Below are 16,199 nucleotides of genomic sequence, written 5' to 3' on the forward strand. Positions count from 1 at the left end.
AGATTATGGCATTAGCACATTTCTCTGCAGAACTTCTAATATTAGAATACCTTCCAAATTGCCACCACTAAAAAATAACCGATGCGCCAAATGTGGATCTTCCTTAAAAAAATCTCCTCTCAAAATATCACCTGCTCATTTGTAGATCAAATATTCCTCCCTAACTCAAGCCAATAAATCTGTTATGCTGCATCAGAAAAGTCCCGTGCTCATGGTATTAATTTGGGTATAATGTATGCACAAGCACACCCTGCATGCATGATAGCAATGTTGAAATAAATTCCAGGGTTTGTGGTTGTATAGCTATATCTGCAGCCTTCTGCCCACAAATCTTCTTCTAAGATTACATTTATTATTGCAAAACTCCTCTTTTGCCCAAACATAGAATTTCTCAACCCAGAGTGGCATTTTCTTGGGGCCCTGGGGCTGAATAATGTTCAGTGTTTCTTTTGAGAACAAAACGTTTAAATGTGTGTATCAATATCAATTCCAAGTATACAGAGGAACAGACGCATTTTCAAAGGACTCCAGCACAGCTTTCAATCTTTGGGGACAGCTTCCTCTATTGGCTAATGCTGGAGTCCCTGAACCTCTTTGTCAGCTGGCCTGTGCTGAAGGGAAAAGCCTGTAGCTACATTTCCACACTTGCTCCACCAAAACCAAAGCTACATTTTTCTAGGTGCCAGGGAGTTCAACCCCAGGTTTTAAATTCACCCCTCTACAAAACACTGGCATGTTTCTGGGGGCTCTTCCACAGCTGTGGAAAGATGTGCCAGTGAAATTTGAGAACTAATGATCATATTTGTGAGTTTGGTATCAACAGCTCAAATCAAAGTCAGTCTGTTTCAGCTTCTTTCACCTTGTTGATGTGCCAGAGGTGGCAGAAAGCTTTTCTCGTCAGTTTAAAGTCGTCAGATGACTGACAGCCAACTCCTCAGCAAATCTTTTGAAAAGAAAAAAAACCCAGAAGTTTCTGGCTACGAAGGCTGTCACCAATGTCTCAGCTAAAGTGAGAGGAGCAATGCACTTCTATGCCACTGCTTAAAAACATGGGAAAAGAATGCCTGTTTATAATGTTAACATTTCTTCTCCAGAGCATCACAGGTGGTTTAACACTTTGAAATAATTCTTAAAAGGCCAGCAGAGATATTCAGGTACCCAAACAGATGCTTCTGGTGCTATTTTAGATTCCCTGGAATATCAAGCCTGGCCTTCAGCTGCTGCAGGTACCTTGGTCCAGACAACACATGGAGAAGTCTGGGATATCTGAGGAGATTTAAGATGGCCATAGACACCAGCCCTTAGGGCTCTGAATCCCAAACCAAGTGCTGTAATTGTTAACTCTTATGAGAGAAGTTCTTCAGAAGCAGGCAATCTCCAACTTTTGCATCCTTTACTGCACTGAGTGGCATTTACAAATAAATTCACGCTTGTAGCTGTGCAGGCTCAGGTCAGCTGGAAAACCTTGTTGGGGATCTGTTGTCCTGCTTTAAAAGCAATCCAAGTAATAGAGAGACAGCTCTGAAGTAAGTTGGAGTTCCAGGAGAATCCCTGGACCTGTTCTGCAGCTGCTTTCAAGCAGTTTGCCAGGGCCACAGGCCAGTCATGAAGGAGAGGCGTCATGGAGAGGACAAGCATGGACAGCACAGCGTCTCCCACATCAGCAGATTTGCAAATGCCCTCTCTTATGGATTTTTACCAGGAAAACACACTATGTGGTTCTGTAAATGCCTCTCTGAGGGAACTACTGCACTATTTCTTTGCTTTATTGTTACTCCTAGCCAAATTTAGGTGCTGCGTACACATGTCCCTGCCTGGCTTCTTCTGGTGCTGTCAACTTTGGGAACAGGACATCAAGCTGCTGATGCTGGGCTTTGCTGAGGTATCAGCACTGAATCAGAGTCCTCCCAGCACCATCAGAGCTGGTGTGCAAGGCTGGCACTGGCATGTCCCTGCTCCACCAGTTTTGTGCATGAGGATAATACACGGTTTTCCAGTCCTGTCACTTTCCCTGGTAGGCTGCAGGCTCACATGAGATGAGTAATCTCTCCTGGAAGTCAGTGGGAGCCATTCTACTGCCTCCAGAGCAGGGCTTCCTGTCCTGCCTGTGGAGGGCCACGCTTATCCCCCAACAGCACCTAGAGCAAGATAACTCTGCAGATGCTACTGCCTGTACAGTCAGCATTTCAGAACTCTGGCAGGAGCATGTCCCATCCCATACAGCAACCTTCACTTTGCTTACAAGCTGTCTGAGAGACAACAACTATGGAAAAAAACATTGCTGACTGCTTGGCACAGCTCAAATTTTAAGAGCTTGGTTTAGGGAACTGCGTATCACACTGTTATATACTTGTTCTTCATGTTCTTAGTCACTTTATTTACGTGAATACAAAAAGTACAATGTGGCTTGGCTTCTCCTTCTCACCCTCTTATCACAGCAGCCACAAAAGTTCCCAGAGCAGAGCTGGTTGCTGCTATTTTGGAAGCGACACCGCTATAAAATTTTCATGCTCAATTATTGTTTTGGCAGGCTGACAGCATTTGCCTGCAGATTGCCTGGCAATTCTCTATTGTTCATTGCTCAATAAAATCTGAGTGGAATGTCTTGATAGATACGCCTCTAACCCAAAGGCCTCAAATTTGGTTTTTACTCTGCCAAATTTTTGAATTATACTGTAAACAGCAGGAAAGTTAGCATATCTCAAAAAGGTCACTGAAAAATCTTCTACAACAGGGAGTCTTAGACTTTCTGACTAAAATACTACCAGCTGCCTTAAAAAAAGCTTTCTCCTCATTTGTGCCTCAGGTTGTCTAGTACACTTCAATGCCAGAAGAAAACGGATTATAAAATGAGATCGAGGGTCTGATTTCAACCCACAAGAGCAGAGAAATTCAGTGTTTATGTTATTACTATTCAGAGCTAAAACTGCTCAAACTGATTATCCATGCTGGCATTTCAGCTTTAAAATTATCTTCCAAAAAAAAGTGAGAAGCCCGTTCTGTTCAGCACTATGTGCTGAATGCACTATTAGTCAGTGTGATGACTTGGTCATTCATAGCTTTTAAGGGCAGCTTTGAATGCTTGAAGAATAGAAGTTTGACCGCCAACCTGGGAATCTGTGCACACAGAAATAATAACCAGCCTTTTTTAACCTTCTCTTTCCTTAAAGTGCATCACAGCCTGCAGCTCTCATGTGGTACACTGGCATGCACCTTGCAGTAACATCATAGCAGAGCGAAGGAAGGGCAGAAAAATGAAGTCAGCTGAGCTGTGAGGATTTCCATTGTGCTGGAGAACTTGGAAGATGCTGATTTGATAGCTCCTAGAGTAACAAAGCTGGTACTGGGGCAGCAGTAGACACCGTTCATTGTTTCTGACGAATCTGAATCCTGGTATTTGATACAATGGCTTTTTACGGCTCGTTTTCAGCAAGGGGTTTGAAGCTGCTGAATTACATTGAATTAAATATCTTCATTCTGAAAATATAACCTGTACATAATGCTTGTATTTCTGCTGTTATGAGGGGAATATTTTAAACAGCTTAGATCTCAATATTTTTGAGATCTAAGCTGTTTAAAAACTCCCAACAAAAATTCAAGTAAACAGGTGTTGTCTCCTGAATAAAATAATTACAGAAAAAGTTGTTAGAGAGTCATAAACTCATTTATCATTAAAGAGTGAAAATATCTGTGTCTATGCTTTTTTTCTATAGGTCTCATCATTGTCCCTTAATTTAGGCTAATGTAAAGCATTTTTTTCCCATGAGTGCATCCATCCAGCTGCTAATTTATTTTTCCAAACCCTCATATTTTAATAAAAGAGAAAAAATCCCCAACCCAACCAAGTCTTTAGCTTCTCAGCTTGCAAAATAATCCTCATAAATATATCAACGTAGTGTAATTGTAGGTGTAACTGAGAATCAACAGAGAGGCTGGAGGAGCAAGAGATGGTTCCCATTTTTAGCTGTGTAGGTGTTGGATGCCTGGTGACCACACCTATAGCAACACCATTGCCTATAATTCCAGAGAAGAATGATTAGGGAGAGTCACAGAGCTATGAAATGACTATATCTCACTGTTTTCTTTCACAAGAAAGGGGCAGGAACAGACATAATTCTTGCATTTTTTAATGGTCCTTTTATCTTTGTGGTAAAGGGCAGAGGGGAAGAGATCTCAATCTCCTATCTTTATCACTTTCCAGTTCCCAAACTGCATCAAAGTATGTCTTCCATCATGCCAGACTGAAACAGGGGGATGTATATATGTATGGGAAGAAGGTTTCTCAGGTGTGGGCATAGCAATCTCTCAGCAAGCAGCATAGAACAGCAGTGGTTCAAGCCTGCAGTTAATTCTGTTCTCAGGCATCTGTGAGAGAGATCACTGGAGAATCCAAGTCTTTCCTACTGATTTATCTTCAGACACAAAGGCTATGACACAGTGAAAGAGAATATTCTGTTCCCCATAGCCATAATAGACAGCATGAGAAGCAACAGGTCTCACTTGCAGTAGGGGAGTTTTGGGAAAGCAATCTGACAGCTATGCCCAGAAACTACCTGGATCTGCCAGGAAGTGGGGCATAGCCTGGGATGGAGAGGTGAACTAGATTAAGTCTCTTCCAGACCTATTTTTGATGATTCTCAGAAGCCTTCTGTGCATTCCTCTACCACAAACTCATTAATCCTTGCAACGCACAGCATGATGTGGAACAGCATCTCCTAAAGCCACCTCTGCTGACTTTAGCCACAGTTGCAGAAGGGGAAGTACAGTCTTGTCCAATTATATTGATGTTGGTGTTGTGAAAGTTTCCATAACGTGTAATGAAGCCTGCTTGGTTAAGGGCCAGACCCTCCTTTGTCCTGACTTGAAGAGGAGAGGAGCAGAACCCAGCTTGAGCTGAGAACAGGGGAAAGAAGAGGAGAACAATGTCTCTGCAATGTGGTTTTGCAAAACTGCCGCAGAATTGCTGTGTCTTGAGTCCTGGGGGAAAGGACTTGAGCAATGCAGTACAGTATCACAGAGTACAAAAAACAAGATAAACAGCAAAGACAGGACTGCTGAGAGGGGCAAAGCACTGATCAGTTGTAGCATCTGCAGTACTCGGGGGTCTGTAGTACTGGGTCTGGTCCCACTTCTGTTACTGGTGCCAAACGAGAGTACCAAGAGAATCACAGCAGCATGGAAAACGTGCCTGCTGCCAGAGAAAAGGGCTTGCTGAATTCTCTGCAATGAAGTTTCATCTTTTTTTTGCTGGACTTAGACATAAGAGTTATTAATGTGCAACTCAAATGTGACTCTCATTTATTCAGGGTTTGCTTGCACTACTGCTAGTTCTTAAAAGGCATCTGTTTCAAATACAATAGATTTGGGTCTTCTCAAATCATGTGATGCTTTTTGTGAGTGTAGTGTGTCTCCTACTGCAGCACCTTCTGTAAGAGAAATTAACTTGGAAAGGGTGGCTTTATAAATCTCATCACTTCATGCACCTGGACAAGCACAATGTCTACTGCTGCTATGCCAACAGCTAAAAATCAGCTCATGCTTTTAAATCATCAGAAAAGAAACTTTGAGTGTTATTTACCTGCAAAGAGGTTCTACAAGGTCCTTGTCAAGAAAATCATGATCTTTCTTTACTGCAGCAATGTCAATGGGAAACTGGGAGTCTGTAAAATGAGGCACAAAATTAAGATGACTGCTTGCTACTCAGATGAAAATACATTGTCTATATCTAAATTGCTTTGAATGTGCTTGCTCACTGGAACCTAGTATGACCAATTTCACTCAGCTCTGGTTCCCTCCCAGCTGTATCTAGCAGCACTTTTTTTTTTTTTTTTTTTGTGTGTGTGTGTGTTTAAGGTATAGCTGAACACCCAGTGCATTAGAGCGACAGCAAAATTATTTCATTTTGGCTTTAAAAAATACTAAACTGTTAGCTGTTAATTTTAGCACCTTGCACAAATAGATGAGATCAGGAAATTACCACTACACTTACTTTATCTACATGAGCAACAAGGTTTTCCTTTCTCATTACAGTGACTTAATGAATTATTTGCTAGACAGGTTTTGCCCAAGCCCCAGAAATGTTCTGTGCTTTTATTTTTTTTACAACAGATCCAAATAACAATGATTTCAGACAGAGGGTTACTCAAATAACAGACAGAAAAAAAAATAAAAAAACCCCAACCGAATTATAATCCCCAATATTAGCTAAAAAGTATAGTATGCTGGAAGCTGACATTTGTAGTGAAAAGTGACACAGCTCTGTAACAGTGGGACGGGTTCCAGTGCTGTGGCTGCTCTCCAGACTGTTCTGCCATGCTTAGGTACCTCAGCAGGACGTTGGGATAGAGGAACTTCAGCCAGCATTTTCAGACACTGCTGCTCAACACTGACATAATAGATGCCTGTGAAAAGCACCTGAAAAGCGCAGACATAGGCTGCCTAAAGCACATATTGACTGCACAGGAGCTGTTGGAGCCCAGCACAGGTTGTTTTTTGGGAGAGAACATCCCTTTGAGCTAAGCAGGCAGCAGGCACTCCTTTCTCTGGTGGAGTCAGCATCAGACATACTCTGAATACAAGGCAGACACAAAAGCACTACTGGCAACCCAGGGACTGTGGAAGATACACATTTGTGTCAGTTTTGGTCTGGCAGGCTTATTAGTCTTAGTTCCTTGCTGGATTTAACAGAGTCTGCCTGCCTCCTGTGGAGCCACCTGAGCATTTCTGCACGGTGCTCCTGTCCCCAGGCACCCGAGCAGCCCAACAGCACCCAGCACTTGAGCCCTGATGGACCTCAGGTGGCCATGGGGGTGTCCTCAGCATCCCACTCCCTGCCATCCTCAGCCCCACAGGAGGGGAGGGATGGCATCTGAGCTGACTCCCTGCAGACTTGGCTCTGACCCATGAGGCTCCCTGGCCCTCATTCCATGCGTGGATCTGTGCTGCCTCCAGACTCATGCTGACCCTGGAAGGTGTCCAGAGGTGTTTGGCGGAGCTGCCTTTTGGCTGATGATCCCGAGTGGGCCTGAGCTGGCTCTGTGTCTCTGGCAGGGAGAACACGCATTTTGGGGAAAACGAGGCTCAGCCGCAGTTCCCCTCTCAGTGTTGAGCCTGGGGAGAGTGAGAAAATCCCAGCTCCAGTCCCCAGACTGCTGAACACAGCAGCAGTGCAGCCACTCACCCTGCCCTCAGGGATACTGCTGCCCTGGGCATGAACTTTACACATAGGAAGGGGACATCACCATTTGCACCGAGTCAGCACTGAACTATCAGCTTTTCTTACTTTGTAAATGTGAAGTGCAACTCAGATTATTCACTTTTGGCAACTCTGCAGAGTTTTTCAGTCTTACTTTCGGCACAATTGAAATTTTCACTAACTTCAAGTGTTTTAATCTTATTTCAGGCACAGTTCAGAAAGTTTTTAGAAAATAGACTCATTTTTTAGATATTTTGTAGTTGCTTTTGTTAACATTCGAGGTTTACACAAGCTATGTCCCTCTGTTTTGTTTTTTTTTTTAACTTCCCATGGCCATGAGGGTGAGAATCTTACTTTTCTTTATGCACTGGTATGACTCCAGCAGCTGAAGCTTTGTGAAGCATCCAGCCATGGCCATAACTCAGTCAAATGTGGAGTTGGCTGACTGCAAGCACTCCTGGCAAGGGCCCAGTGCACTTTCAGAATCTCACAAAGAGGAGAAAGACCTACTTACCCTCGTAGAACTGAGCATATTGGGGAAATCCAGCTGCACGTAACCAGTCACACGCTTCCTTTGCTTCGATTTCTGGGCAAAAAAAAGAAAGAGAAAAAAGTCCACACTTTGTTATTTTGAATTAGAAGTTCTTTAAATTACAAAGAAAAACAAAAGAAATTTAGTAGGATCTATTTGCTGCTAAAGTACTGTCATCACCCTGAGTCACAGTTTATAGCATCAGAAGAGAGTCCCTGTAAGAAATCTGCCTGTCTCCACAGGACCTTGGGGTGCACAAAACCACTTGGTGGCTGGGATGAAGCGTTAACCATCTCCTTGCAGCAGAATTTGCTCAACCAGGTCTGTGGCTCTGTCATCTACCCTCCCACAAAGGTAAGTTGCTGGTAAGAGGTGAAGATGGAGCAGGGTGAAAATGGGGTAGGGAGCAGGCACTGTGTTCTTTCCTGTTCTGACATTTCTTGTGGGGCAGATGCCATGTGAAATCCATGGAAAGCTGTGCCAGGAAAACCCCAGTGCAGGTGTCATGATACTGAAGGGACAATTGCAGGGGCACCTCTATTTTTACCAAGCTCCATGGGCTCATATTCTGGAAAGCAGTGTGCTGGGTCCAGCTCTGCCCCGCACCTGCACTGCCGGCATGCGCAGCTGCTCCCAGACCAGTTGGAGGAACAACTAAAAACAGAGGCTCATCCACACAACCCACCCTCTGTGGGTTTCAGGGGAAACCTGGGAAACATCTCTTTGCTTTGGTCCAAACCTAGATCAGGATCTACCACTTGAACAGTTTTGGTATACAGGATCAAAGTCAAAGCACGTATCTGTATCGCTTACATTTGTAAAACACGAAGAAACAATGCGTGCAGGTGTTGAAGAAAGTAGATGTTTTACGTTGCTTATTAATCAACCTGAATGAACCAGTCAAGGGCTTTGGCACATTTGTGGTTGTGAAATCTAGATGGCCATAGTACAAAACCCTAACTATAAAGCAAACAATGGAATTGGAAGAAGATGATCAGGCTTAGTTGCTCTTCTGCATATTTTGCCTTGCATGTGAAAAAAATTCCAGTTGTAAATCAGTTTTCTGCTAAAGTGCATTTTTATAGGTAAGAGATGCTGGCGTGAACTTTTGCCCATGTAATTTCGTTCAGATCACTCATCATACCCTTAATGACTTTACCCACTGAAGCTCACAATAAAATCTGCTTTGAATATACTCTGCAGTGTGTGACCTGCACACCTTTCTGATCCCCTAAATAATGAATCACACCAGCAAATTTTGTAGCAGAAATCAAAATACAGAATATAAGCTCTGTGTATCAAAAGCTCTATTTCCCAAAGACGATTAGACAGCCAGGAACAGCTCCACAATGGTCACATTCATTAGCAGTGCTGAAAAGGATTTACCACCAGGTCTTCATTTGCTTTGACATTAGTTCATGTCAAGGCCAAAAAGTGGAGTATGAAAGTACATTCAGTTCTTGACACTGCACAAAAGAATAAGTAGCTTACATAAAACGTGGCTCTCACTACAGCACATCTGTGTGCTGAAAGCACATCTCTATTATGTTCCAGTTAGACTATTTCTATTAAATGCTTGGAAAAAAGACAAGTCTTTATACATTTTTTTCTTTTGCTTAATTCAATCTCATGAAACACAGACAAATCAATCCCATTTCAAAATGTATTTTACAACTCAGAACAGCTGTACGTACATTCTAGCTTCATCTGGCCTGGAAACACAACTGACAGAGGCTGTGGGTGATGGAGAATGCTACCATTTAATGCTCTTATACGCTTATCATATTTCAGGTTTTTTTGCAGTTGGCTGCTCAGAGGAGCTTGCTGAGAAATATTCCTGCAGACCAAACGAGATCTAAAAAATCTCAGGTTGCAATGGGTGAGTAATTATAGAGAATAACTAAGAAAGTAGATCTCATTCTTATTCTGCGGTTTGTAGTTTTCTGTGGTGTTTTTGGTTACTTCTTTTTGGTGAGGTTTTTGGAAACACACTGTATTCCATTAAATATCACTGACTGATTAACTTCTGCCTTCAAAACTTTGACTTTATATGCTCCACAAAGGCATTTCTGGGGAGTATTCTTGTTTTCTGAACGACTACCTCAGCCTTGAGTAAGATTTGCTAAGCTCCCAGGATACTGAGTCTCAAAACATGTATCAGCTCCCAGTTCTCTCCCACATCTCTCTCTCTGGTCTTATTCAGAGGACAGCAGGAGAAGTGCGCCAGGCTGCTGGCACAGCCCAAAACATGACTTTGCTCATGCACCTGTTCCAGTCATTCCTCTCTTGGTCCCTCCTACAGTTTAGGTGAAAAGGCACAACGAAGGATTGTTTTGCAATCTCAGCAGACATCAAAAGTGATTTCTACTACTTTGCCCTGGGCATGTAATCCAAGTTATAGTTGGGAATGCAATATATATGCTTTTATTACTGCATACTGCGATATTTGAACAATAATTTGACATGCTAAGTTTAACCTTCTCTTTTTGTGCCCGTACCCTAATATTTGCTTTTTCTTACTTCGTAGTGAAAGGCTAGTGACGGCTTCTTTGGGAAGAGATGTGCAGCACCAAAAAGACCTCAGTGGAGGTGTCAATGAAGGGCGGTAAAATACTTCCGGCAGTTCTGTTCCCATGTCCAGTCTAATGCAGGGGTTTGATCCTGCCTGCAGCAGATGCACTGCCTTCGTGCAACACTGAAGGACTTGGAAACCTACATATGTTCACAGGTGGCACCAAGGCAGTTCGTCAACAGCATGGAGAAGGGCTGTCATGGTGAGAAGAGTGATTTCAGAGAGGACATGGCTCAAGGCTGGCAGGAGGCACAGTTCCTCCAGTTCCTATCAGAAGCACGTGAGGCACCACTGACCCATAAGCAGCACCTCCCTTGGCAGAACCAAAAAGTCTGGTGGCCCCAGCACACCTGATGGGGGGTTTGTTCTTATGCACTACTGTTCTGCTCTGCGGCTGGAAAAAAAAATCGGGATAATTTGCCTACTGCTTTCCTCCTCCTTGGGCAGCAGTTAACAACAATCATTAATTATTAAGGCTAGATAATAATTCAGTCCCAAATACTAACAACTATCAGGTTGTCTCACAGAACTTGAACTCTAAGGAGATGTTTTTCAGTTTCTAGCTGAAGCTTGGAAGAAAACAAATTTCCCTTTTCCATTTCATTTTTTTGTACTCGTGAAATATAATTCAGAGCAAAATGAAGAGAGAGGTTCACTCAGGAAATGTGACAAGTATTCAGAGCACAGTTGGGTCTTGGCTTTGAGTCCATCTCTAGTATTAGACAAGTTTGAGCTTGTGTCCCACAAAGCAGGTGGATGGCTCTGACTGTTCTGGGGCTGAAATTGAGACAGTTCTTTGCCATCTCTCCTGCTCTTCCAACACTTTCTCTGATTCTTCACAAACTGCTTTGTTTCTGCCCAGCACCAGACAAACAGCCTAGCAGCCAGCTGCCACCAAAGGGGACATCCTTGCCCTGCCTATCCAATGCCAACTGGCTGCTTCTCCTGCTTCCCTTTGTGCCACACCAGCTCCTGGCTAACCCTTCAGAGACCCAGCTCAACCCCCTAAGCTGGTAGAAAACTAGCCCTCCAAAAGTGAGAATGGTCTGCTGTTGGATTAGCAAACTGACTCAAATCCTCTAAGGGCTCTGTTTAATTGACGTTAGATGCATTTTAACAAGCCCAAGAAAGTCAGACCATTGGAACAGTCCTTCCCTCACATGAAGGAGCACAGGAGAACTATCTAAAATGTTGTTTGGAGCAAAGCTCTGTCAAGAGAAACTCATGTAAATAAATTCATTTCTGGCTTGGAATCTTATCACCATCTACACATATCAATGCTAAGACCTAGTTACTACAGTCCTTTCCCTTTTCCTGTCTAGGTATCAGTATTTCATCTTATTTCTGCCTTTCTGCCATTGTCCATGTCTCTTCTGTCTTCTGTTTTGGTGTTTTTCCTTTTTTTAAAAACTACATTTTTATTTAAAATGCAGATGTCCCTTTGCACGATGCAGTGAAAGATTTAGCAGCTAGAATAAATAAGGTACATAATTACCCCATCGATTGTGTTTATGTCAACTTTATGTGATAACCTTTGCTGTTCAGCTTCTGTAACAAATCACTGTCAATGTTCACTTTAGCATTCCCCCTGTATTGCTCACCACTTAAATCTAATTTACGAGATTCAGATAAAATATCTGGGAATGTTAGAGAAAATGATTAATCAATTAATTGGAAAAAACTGCATTTTACTGCGGAGCCACATCAGTGAGCAAGTGGTTACTAACCAAAGTTTACATCAACTTTAGTCCTTGTCTTACTCTTACCTGCAAGAGGAGGAAAACTGTTGGGACGACTTTGTTCTGCATATTCCAGAGCAAAATCTACCTGGCATTCTAGGGTCAGTTTGGAGGCTCAGCTTAACCCAGGCTTCTAAAATGCCTTTTACTCTCAGGAATTGCTGCGGACCTCCATGAAAGGTAAACCAGAGAATGCTCCTGGGGAGGAAACACTGATGGTGTCTTAGACCTGAGGCATGCTCCAGGCCGCTGTAGACACTGAGACAGCCTTGTCTCACAGGTGCTGGTACATCCCTTGTGTCCCATAAACCTGTCAAGTCACCAACAAACAATGTCACCCCTCTGATGTCTTCCCAGAAGAGCGCTAATGAGGGAAGATGGGTTCTTTAGAAAAGTTAAGTTCAGGCTGAAGCTGTATGAGAACAGCTCTATCATGTTTCAGCTTCTTCTTGCAGCTCAGTCTGAGGTACTGCAATGGCTGCCATTACTCTCCTGACCCTATATCTCATAGTCTTTAGGATACTTATCTATGTTACTCTTACTATTTTATGGATGGGGATTTAAAGTATTTCAGAAATACATAAGCAGGTTAGAGATAAGGTTGATGGCAATTAGATGCCTGACACTCATCTGGCCATAAAAATAGGGTTATGTCACTCCTCAGTTATCCTTAGAAATCTAGTCTGGACAATCCAAATTGCGAATTTCTGATACTTAAATGCATCATTCTACCATCCCTCAGGTACAATGTAACACTAAAGGCTGATAGGTTTCCACTGAGTGGCATTTGCAAAGCTACTTCAGAGCTCAGAAATTAGATTACAGTAGGGTGTAAGGGTGCTAAATTGGAAAGAACAGGAATATATTTGTAAATACAAGGAAAGATGACTTTTCAACTCACATCGGAAATTCACAGCAGTACAAGAGCTCACATGTGAGCAGCCTGGTCTCCTGAAAGGTGTCCCTGACCACTGCAGGGGGTTGTAGCCTTAGGGTCCCTTCCAACCAAAGCCATTCCATGACTTTATGATTCTGTGATCTACAGCTTGCAAGGAGGAGGTTGATACCTTAATTACTGTATTGTCATCTCACTTCACTAGTGCAAGCCGTTGGTGTAGAGCACGGAAAAATTAAACACTTGTCATATTCCCTAAGGAAAAATCCCCATGCAATTTAATAAAGACAGATACAATTTTCAGTAACCTCTCATGATTTTAGGTAGAGGTCTAATGATTTCCCCCATTCCCATCCACTCCGTAGGACTTTTCCAGAATAATTCCAATAATAATGCAACAGCAGTTGTACCATGCAGCCATAAAATTACCATTTATAGTACAAACATATAATAAATAAAATAAACCATAAGCATACAATGAATTTATATGTTTTACTGCACTATGGTGCATACTTGTCAATAAATCCTGATAATAAGGTTTTCAAAAGTGGAATTTCATTGGAGTTATTTTATATCATGCCATATAATTAGTATTAGAGACAAGGTTATGTTTTGCAAGGAAGGAACAAATAAAACTGTCAAAGTGTTATTTTAGTAGCCCTAAACCTTTCATGGAATATTGTGATACTAGTAATATTACCGTAAAATATGGACCTTTTAAACTACTGTGGCTGAATATAATTTAAATGTCAATAGAAAAAGATCTTTCATGAGTAGTTTCTTTATGTGTAATTCTTTACCTTCAGTGAATAACAGACAAATGATGTCCATTCATGCTCTGACTTCTTAGAGAGGTTGAAAGTGAGAAGTCTGATTATTTATGGACTTGAAAAAAAACAAATCTTGTATGCTGAGAGATTAAAAGAGTGTGACTGTTTACCTTGGAGAGCAGATGAATAAGGAAGGGTTATGCTAAAAGGGTACAAAATCAGGGGTAATACAAAAATGGGAAATTGGAACTACTATTCACTCTGCACACGGCACAAGAGCAGGGAGATGAATAAAAAAGAAGGAATAAAAAAGAAGGAAGACAATATGAACTGATATTGCCACAGGACACTGGTATCAGGAGAAGAGCAGGAGCTGGAACCTCATCTGAGTACCCACTGCTACCAACATGTTTGGAAAAGAATTCTCCAGAATGGAATAAATGAAACCAAGCTAAAGACAGTGTTATGAAAAGGCTTCTTTCTGCTTAGACAATCAGCTTATACAGCTTTTCCTTCTGAGCTACTGACACTTCTCTTACTCAGACATAGTCTGGGACTGTATAAAATGTTTATTTCAATGACTGCAACAATTGTTTTACCCTCTACTGCAACCAAATTCTGCACAGCCAGCTGGGAACTTCTCATCAACTTTTTATCTTCAGCAAGGCTGCATTTCCCCAGAAAAAAAGAGGTGTGTTATTCCAGCAAGGAGTTAGGAAGATACATCCCCCTTGGGTGAATAGATTATGCTGAATTGCTTTCCCAGATTAATGGGATACTGGTAAAACTGGTAGATCTGAGATTTATAGCACGTTCATCAAGCACAAAACTTTACAGGTCTGGGAACAGTGTCTGCGTTAGTATTTTTTTCATCTAGTTATCATCAAAGCTAGTGTACAACACAATGAGTTCCCTCATGTAAATAACAAGGTGGCTGGGCAACAGCAACAGGGGAATCAGAGTCTGCAGTGCAGGAGAGACTTTTGTGCAATGTGCTACACTTCACACACTCTTTAAGCCGAGAGGTGACTTGCAGGGGCCACCGAAGCAGCCAGCACACCAAGGCCACAGGCATGCAGGGACACAATAAAGACCTTAGGGGTAGGAAATGTCCTGAGGGACTCCCACTTCAGAGCCACTAGCCACTCTACCAGGCAGCCATCGCTGTTTCTGAAAGTCTAGCATAAAATCAGCTCCCTGGGGAATTCTCCCATTATAAAGACTTTCAAGGAACTCCTTCTGGTAACAGGATGTATAGCACAATCAGGCATCTAAACTTAAGAATGCAATGAGATTTGGACACCAAGTGGTTTAAACATTTGCTGAAAATCCCATCCATGTTATATGATCCAGTAATGTGATAAAAACAAGAGATTCAGATTTTCCTTTGAGTGTACTCCTGAGATTTCTGGTTGCTCCTTATCATCATCATAATTTCTATTTACTGCTAGTTTCATTTTCTCCTTTCTTTTCCATATCTTCCACTCTGAAGTCACTTAAAACTAACTTTCTGTCATTCATTTCTCTGACATCTTTGCTACCCACTGTCTCACATACCCACTCAGTTTGTACAACCTTACTCCAAGCTAGTTTGTTTCCCATTTTTTGTCATCTTCCTTTCAAATTTCTGAAACAGGATTTTAAATCCCCCTAACCAAAAAAATCTCTCTATCTTCAAGTATCACTTTGAAGCCACTTTTCTTCTTAGCTTACAATTGATTTGTACAATGCAGCACTTTGTGATGACACTAATAAAACAAAAGCTTGCAACCCACATCTCATCTTGAGGCACTTTAAATGGCTATAAAAACTGAAGTGAAAGTTATATATAGGGATCGCTTCATCCCTGAGTGAAATGCAGCTGTGTTAGGATGAAATGCAGCAGCTGCACAAAAGAATGCTGCAGCAGTTTATGACAAGAAACAAGGAGAATACTTCATCCAGCTGAAACCACTAACAGGATTTATGAGATAGAATAAATTTGCATTATATATATATATTGGGAGCTGACAAGGACATCAGGCTCTTCTCCCTTTAGTCTTGAGAAAACCACTCTGGTATTCCTAATGGACAAAAGTGATTAAGAACTTGGTTCCCTTCACATCCTCCTCCTTCCCCATTAGGATTTATATTCTTTTTTCTTGCCTTCTGACAGTCCCCAAGATGTCTTGGCTTTGTATATACTTGGAGGACAGATTGCCACCCATCCATTCTTCAGTACCCCACTGCCCATCCCACCTATTTGGCTTGTCATTCAAAAGCTGAGAACTGCTGACTTGAGAATTAACAGAGCTCCTATATACAAACACTGTATGTCCACTGAAAAATGTGTCTGGATAAAGGTCTGAAAAATATGAATCTTTAAGGACTCTAATATAAAGTATATACTATTTTTAATGTGGAAGAAACACTATCAAATAGGTAGAGAACAGGTAAAAATCCCATCCCTTGGAATCTATTTCAAAACTTCTGGTGACTCCTAGAGTCACTATGGGA

At 42.0% G+C, this 16,199-nt stretch overlaps 1 protein-coding gene across 7 annotated transcripts in view; it reads right to left on the minus strand.

The window, feature by feature from the left end:
- Nucleotides 1-16,199, minus strand: part of STARD13 (StAR related lipid transfer domain containing 13) — a 288,035-nt gene that overhangs the window by 29,351 nt on the left and 242,485 nt on the right. For all 7 annotated transcript variants that reach the window (XM_040056756.2, XM_040056754.2, XM_040056753.2 and 4 more), the window contains 2 exons: nucleotides 7,710-7,781; nucleotides 5,579-5,660 (listed from right to left, as the gene is read on the minus strand). In XM_040056756.2, coding sequence (XP_039912690.1) covers nucleotides 5,579-5,660; nucleotides 7,710-7,781 — 154 coding nt within the window. The remainder of the gene's footprint in view (nucleotides 1-5,578; nucleotides 5,661-7,709; nucleotides 7,782-16,199) is intronic.

The sequence above is a fragment of the Hirundo rustica genome, chromosome 2 (genome assembly GCF_015227805.2).
Source record: "Hirundo rustica isolate bHirRus1 chromosome 2, bHirRus1.pri.v3, whole genome shotgun sequence".
Lineage (NCBI taxonomy): Eukaryota > Metazoa > Chordata > Aves > Passeriformes > Hirundinidae > Hirundo > Hirundo rustica.